The 7500-nt window shown below is 44.3% G+C and overlaps 1 protein-coding gene across 2 annotated transcripts in view; it reads left to right on the top strand.

The window, feature by feature from the left end:
- The window catches only part of LOC307018667 (erythroferrone), a 19509-nt gene extending 15743 nt beyond the window's left edge, over positions 1-3766 (top strand). The window contains exons 6-9 of one of the 2 annotated variants that reach the window (XM_079649017.1): positions 50-161; positions 1771-1852; positions 2386-2464; positions 2997-3766. In XM_079649017.1, coding sequence (XP_079505143.1) covers positions 50-161; positions 1771-1852; positions 2386-2464; positions 2997-3095 — 372 coding nt within the window. In that variant the 3' untranslated portion in view covers positions 3096-3766. The remainder of the gene's footprint in view (positions 1-49; positions 162-1770; positions 1853-2385; positions 2465-2996) is intronic. The other variant, XM_079649016.1, reaches the window with a different exon arrangement.
- Positions 3767-7500: the final 3734 nt, after the last annotated feature.

The following is a 7500-nucleotide window of genomic DNA, read 5'->3' as shown; positions in this document are numbered from 1 at the left end:
CACACACACGAGACTGCAGTGTATATAATGTGACCTTTGCCCCCTGCAGCCGGCGGACTCGGAGCTCAGCCTTCAGAGGGGGCGGAGCTTCAACAGCAGCACTGGACGCTACACGGCGCCACTGAACGGATTCTACCAGCTGACTGCCAGCCTGCTGATCGGTAAATCTAAACACTGATAACACTCCTCTATCTTATTGATCTGCAGGACTGAAGAGTCTTTGTTTCACACAAACAGACACACATCCTTCATCAGGAGAAACTCGCTGCAGCTTCAGAAAGGATGCAGATATAAAAACCCAAATGTTCCACATGAAGAAACACCTTCAGCAACAACACGTGCAGCATTTAGAGAATATTCAGCAACTTGAGGAGACATGGCAAAGTTTACTAAAAGCTGCAAGTACAAAATGCTGAAGAAGCTCAAAACACAACGGAGACCAGGGGACAATAAAGAGTGACGCACACAGCTGGGAGACCAGGGGACACTAAAGAGTGACGCACACAGCTGGGAGACCAGGGGAAACTAAAGAGTGAGGCACACAGCTGTGAGACCAGGGGACACTAAAGAGTGAGGCACACAGCTGGGAGAACAGGGGACACTAAAGAGTGACGCACACAGCTGGGAGACCAGTGGACACTAAAGAGTGACGCACACAGCTGTGAGACCAGGGGACACTAAAGAGTGACGCACACAGCTGGGAGACCAGGGGACACTAAAGAGTGACGCACACAGCTGGGAGACCAGGGGACACTAAAGAGGGACGCTCACAGCTGGGAGACCAGGGGACACTAAAGAGTGACACACACAGCTGGGAGACCAGGGGACACTAAAGAGTGACGCACACAGCTGGGAGACTAGGGGACACTAAAAAGTGACGCACACAGCTGGAGCGCTTGGTGACGTTCAGGATTATAAAGCTGAACAACTGGCCGTTTCTCAATCGCGAGGATACTGGCTTGGTAGTCGCGTACTTCCAAGTCACTTCCTTCAGAAACGAAGCAAGTATGCTTCCAAGCCACGGCTTCGGAAACGAAGAAGAATGGAACAGGCTAACAAGTGTGCCACTCTCTCTAACGGTTTCAACATAAACTGTACCGAAAATAAATACCTCACGATGTCTATCTAATTATGAACTTGCTTTACTTTCACGGAACACATTTTTGGTGATAACAAATGTAACAAAGTAACATATTTACCAACACATGTTCTACACCACTACATACTTACATTTAAATGTGTGCTGCGTCGGTTCAGCCATTCTCCGCAAGGGTTTTTGGAAATTGGTCCGTGCGCAAAGCATTGTGGGGATTTGAAGGACGCAAAGTCTACCCATGTGCAGCCTCGAAATTTTCCCCAAACCAAGGACGCGGCCTCAGTGAAATTCCAAGTATGCTGGACATTGGAACGGTCCTGCTGCGCCACTTGATGACGTAGCATCCTTGAAATATTGGCTTGGAAGCCAGAATCCTCGAGATTGAGAAACGGCCACTGTCTCTTACCTGAAATGTTTTATTGTCTTATTTGAACAATGTGATCACATGACTCCTTCTGATGTTACTTCTGATCTGCTGTAAGCTAGCTAGCTAACGTAGCTAACCTAGTCATTTCAGATATACTGCCAAACACTTACAGTTAGGAGACGACTAACTCTGAGACAGAGACAATACATATATAAAACACATAATAAACCTCTCTCTCTCTCGTGTGTGTGTGTGTGTGTGTGTGTGTGTGTGTGTGTGTGTGTGTGTGTGTGTGTGTGTGTGTCAGACTCCGGTGACAGAGTCCAGGTGAGACTCAGAGACAGTGTGAGAGCAGCAATCTGCATCGAGTCTCTCTGCCAGAGCAACCTGTGAGTACCTGCACGTCCAACGTTTTCTTCTGTGGTGGTTTTTGGAGGCAGTTTGCATGTTAACAGCTTCAATCCAGTATTTCATAGTGCTCCCCGACCCTCATCCCGTCCACTCAAACTACCCCCTGCATTTCCTCTCCAGGAATCCAACGACATCCCAAAACGTGTTGCATTTCTATTCTGTCAGTTTTATCATTTAGACACCGAAACCACAGCCAACAAGTACATTTTCCAAGATTACACTTGAACTCATCATGATAATATCAGAATAGACCTTCTAGACCCCATTACTGATTGTTGCTGAGCGCAGATTGAACCTCACTCCACCAGTTGCTAACGGCTAGCAGCTAACGTTAGCTATCCCATGCAGATTTTAACACAGGTTTGCTAGGATATATTATTAGGAATCGAAATTCAACCTTTAATGTTGGTGTATCTCTGGGGCTGAAGGACTAAACACCTGTCAGCTGCTCTCACGTTCGTAGGAGAATATTGAGTTTATTTTACGAGTGTTTTCTGTCTCTGTCTGTTAGCTCTGTAGAGTCTGTGGTGGGCGTGGCGGCTGGAGGAGGAACGTTCAGTGTCCTACTGACAGGAACACTCTATCTACAGGTGCACACACACACACACACACACACACACACACACACACACACACACACACACACACACACACACACACACACACACACACACACACACACACACACACACACACACACTGAGTTTTCCATTGTCTCACCTACAGATGAGTCCAATACGATCAGCCCTTAAACAATGTCATCAAGAAAAAATATCTTAAAGCTTAAATCCCTTTAAAAACGTTAAAATAATCATCTCTTCTGGAACTCGGATCATCGTTGACTAGATGTGTAAACATAAAATAAATGAAACGCTACAGCTTTAAACCTGAGAAACAGTAAAGGAAAAAGATGGCGAAGTCCAAAAACCTGATAAAGAGATTTATAAGTAGGCTACAGTCCAAGGGCCTAAAACCAGGTAATGACAAAGCAAAGAAAAGCTGGTGACAACATCAAACGTCACCACACCTGCAATCTAGCATTCAAACTAATTGTGTGTGTGTGTGTGTGTGTGTGTGTGTGCGTGTGTGTGTGCGTGTGTGTGTGTGTGTGTGTGCGTGCAGGCTGGAGAGTATGTGTCGGTGTTTCTGGACAACGCCACAGGCTCGTCCCTCAGCCTCCTGCAGGACTCTCTGTTTTCTGGCATCCTGCTGGGAGTTTGAACGCCTCACGACCCCCCGTGGTGATGGACACATCTCAGCAGGGGTGTCACCTGATCCCCAGCAGTTTAACAACACTGAGTCACCTCTGAGACTCAGGTCCGAGGTCACCTTTCTCTCTCTACTGAAGACTGTTTTCATGGAGCAGCACCTGGTGGACGTTAGAGGAACTGCAGCCACGATGTTCCTCTGGACAATTATTACTTCCCCAATCTTTCAAAGACTGATGACATTTGATATTAAATCTTTGTATTTATTTGTTTCCTTCCCTTCAGGACGTAAAATCCAGGTGAGTTGAACATTGAACCTGCAGATTCACGCGCTGAGAAAACATCTCATTATAGACTTTAGCGTTTATTTTGCTAACTTTGTCCATCAGTTAGCATAAAGCCCAGCAAGAACTTTGATCCGGGCTTCTTCCATTTCCACATTTCTGTTCTGGAAATGTAATGAGCTCATATTTAATAAGCTAACGCCTCATTTACATATTCAAACCTGTCAGTGTGGGGGGGGGGGATTGCGTCTCTGGCTCTTTATTTTAAAAGTGATATTTATTCTCTTATGATAAACAAGTTGTGAATATTTCTGATATTAAAACACTTCTACTTTCCGTCTGTTGTTCATCTTTCAGGTTGATCTTGCTGCATGATGAACTTAATATTGTATGAGCTTATAAAAGGTCAATAAAAGTCACCACCACTAGATCAGGGATATGTTTAGCCTAGCTTAGCACGAAGACTGGGAGTGGAGGGAAACTGCTAGCATAGCTCCTTTAGAACAGAAACATCAACAAGTATGTGTTTTCATGTAGCCTGTGAGCTAACCAGCTAGGCAGCAGGAGTTGGTTTATTTCGGAAAAATGATGTATTGAAGTCAATGAAGAGAGAAAACGTATCTTTCGATCCCGTCTGAATTGTGCCATGAATTACACATATGATGTTTGTCAATCTTAAAAAATCATTTCCATGTCAAAAAGTCAGTTTGTCCTAAAACTGTTGAAATATAAGACTATGAAAAATACGCAACTAGAAAGAGTCGCAATTGTTTTCCTCCGCTAAATATAAGAGATAGCTAAGATCAGCGCTGGCTAAGATAAGATCACTTTAACAAGATGCCTGTGTGCTTAGTACCAGGTTGTTATCATACCAGCAATGGGTCTTGCTCGTTCTTTCGCTTCCCGTCTGATGAAAGGACCAGGAGTGGCTGGATCCAGTTAGCTACCTAGCTGATAGCTAGCACGTTAGTTAGCATTACAGCCTTGTCATTTTTATTAGCCTTAACATGAAGTAACATTAAGTAACCCAAAATAGTAGCCATATTTCGTGAACCCTTTGAAGAGTACTGTCACCGGTGTGATCATTCTATAATACACCATTTAAGCCGGTGGAGAATGCTAATGCTAACGCTACATTAGCATCCGCGATCTTTTCTACTTCACGCTATCTGCACAAATGGTTGACATTAAACATTAAAAAGATCAGGCAGTTCAGAGAGAATCAAAGGAAGGCAGGCAGCTTTGCATGACGTTCTTCTGGACGTGTTTCATTGTGGTGATAGTGAGGGTAGTCAATCCTTTTGTTGACAAGACAGTAGTGACGGCCATCTTGGTTACGTGTGTTGTTCTGCGAGACCGGAGATGTAGTTCATTGAGGGTTTCACACGAACAAATGTGTTCACAGTTTTACGACACATTTTTTTTTTTTTACTTGCAAAATGATCTTTTAAATTGACAAACATCATATGTGTAATTCGTGGCACAATTCAAACGGGATCTAAAGATAATCTTTCTCTCTCCATTGACTTCAATACATACTTTTTCCGAAATAAGGTCCCATGGAGGTCCACCGGAAGGGGAGGGACTTCGCCTCTCTATAGAGAACCGCAGTGACGCGTCCTAAAACCCGGAAGTAAAATCCTTCCGGGTATTTCGTCAAAAAAGCAATGCAATTTCTTCATAGGATTTTGGAAAATGGCTCGAAATAAGTTCTGTGGTTGAGACACATTCAAGAGACGGATAACATTTTGTTCATCCGGATAATATCCACATGTCTACCCTAATTTTATAATTTTCGCCAGAAGCTAAATGCTAACGTGATGCTATCAACAAACTACAGCAGGGTCGCTTCTTCAACGTCACGCCGACTTCAGATCCATATTCAAACACACAGATTCTAGATGGAACGAGTTGAAGTGTTTGTTTGAACAGTCTGCAGGAGGCAGGGACTTGCTCTCAAGCAGAACAGAAACTAACTTAGAGGAGTGTTTACGTGTTCGGCGTAATGACGTACAACGGCCTCCACGACTTCTGTAGTCCTATTCAGCCACTTGGTAACAACCATCGTTTCTCAGACACGTCCACTCTTCAGAAATCACCAGTGGGGTCACTGCTGATGATTTAATGTAGAACAAAACCTGATCCGTGTCTTCAATGTGTCTCAACCACAGACCTTAGTTCAGATAGTTTCCTAAACCCTATGGAGAAATTGCATTGCTTTTTGTCGAAGGAACCGGAAGTGGTAAAAATGCTAACTTACTTCCGGGTTTTAGGACGCGTCACTGCGGTTCTCTATATCCTCCAATATATTAGAGATGTGAATGTGGACTCAGTTCTATGGGCTCAGAACAGTCTCATGATACACACATGCACACAGAAGGATTCACACTTGTGTTTTTCAATGCACACACACATGTGTTCCGTTTAATATACAAGTAAATAAAATCCAAATACAGAAAAAAGTTTTAAATATGTATTTTTGATCCACAGATATTTGTTTTCCGTTTAAAATCTCTGAACCTATAAACACAAACCGCTTTCTGTGCACGGATCGCTGTGCATTCGTGTGTGGGTTTTTTGAGACTCCCCTGACGCTCACCCGATTCGTACTTGTAATTTTTTCTATCTATAGCCAATCAGATGTCTCCTCAATTCTAAGCCAATCACATGAGCGCGCCCCCACGAGGGTAGATTTCTTGCGTTCATGACGTAGCGCTTCATGTACGCATTTTGCGCAGTCCGGAGCTGACAGGTCCATGGAGCTAATCTCAGGACACCTCCACTCTCAGTACAGCGCCACTTTCCGAACAGGAAATGCACACAAATAAAAGCCTTTATATTATTAAGGTACAGCGCCACTTTCCGAACCATTGATGAATGCTTGTGTGTTCACAAAAACGGCAGGCAAAACTGTTTGAAATGTGTGTTTCCTGTATGGAGAATACAGCTGCTTTGCTTATCTCTGTATGAAGTTGTTGTGAGTGTGGAGGGAGCAGCTACAGGTTAGCTTAGCCTAATCGATCAGTGCACTACGAAGCCAGTGCTAGACAGTGACCTGTCAACGGGGGGGGGGGGGAGCCCCGCCGGTCATTATCGGCCGATATTCACTCTAAATAGTTTGATCTGTGTTCTCTATAAAGGCCGATCAGGAGAGCTGGATCTGATCGATATGGACATAAACGCGAGTGAAGTATAACCGGACGGAGAGAGAGATCAGATCAGCTGCTGAGTCTGACGGAGACACGCAGCTCTGCATGATCACCTGAAGCTCCGCCCTCTGTTTAGCGAGCTGACCGAACTGCGCAAAATGCGTACATGAAGCGCTACGTCATGAACGCAAGAAATCTACCCTCGTGGGGGTGCGCTCATGTGATTGGCTTAGAATTGAGGAGACATCTGATTGGCTATAGGCCTAGATAGAAAAAATTACAAGTACGAATCGGGTGAGCGTCAGGGGAGTCTCAAAAAACCCACACACGAATGCTCAGCGATCCGTGCACAGAGAGCGGGTTGTGTTTGCAGGTTCAGGATTTAAACGGAAAACTATTATGTGAGGATCAAAATTACATCTGTAAAAAAAAATTCTGTGTTTGGAACGGAACACATTTGTGTGTACTTTGAAAAACACAAGTGTGGATACTTCTGTGTGCATGTGTGTATTATGAGACTGTTCTGAGCCATTTCAGATTGTCTGAAAGCATATTTCATAAATATTTCCTTTTAACCTTTCAGAGCATTTTTTTATTCTGGTCTCTGCAAAAAACACACACAAACACACACACACACACACACACACACACACACACACACACACACACACACACACACACACACACACACACACACACACACACACACACACACACACACACACACACACACACACACACACACACACACACACACACACACACACACACATTCTGCTGAATGAACACAGTGTTTGGAGGTGGGTCGAGATGAGATCATTTTACTCATAAAGTGGCGCCTCATGCTTGGCACTAGGCCACAAACACACACACACACACACTTACCGTATAAGGCGTGTCGACAGAATAATGAGGGCTGCTTGACGGCCTTGTTGACAGCTCATCACACACACACACACACACACACACACACACACACACACAC

The sequence above is a fragment of the Notothenia rossii genome, assembly GCF_949606895.1.
Source record: "Notothenia rossii genome assembly, chromosome: 9".
NCBI lineage: Eukaryota > Metazoa > Chordata > Actinopteri > Perciformes > Nototheniidae > Notothenia > Notothenia rossii.
The sequence above is the reverse complement of the archived record's forward strand: the minus strand, read 5'-3'. Positions and strand labels throughout refer to the sequence as shown.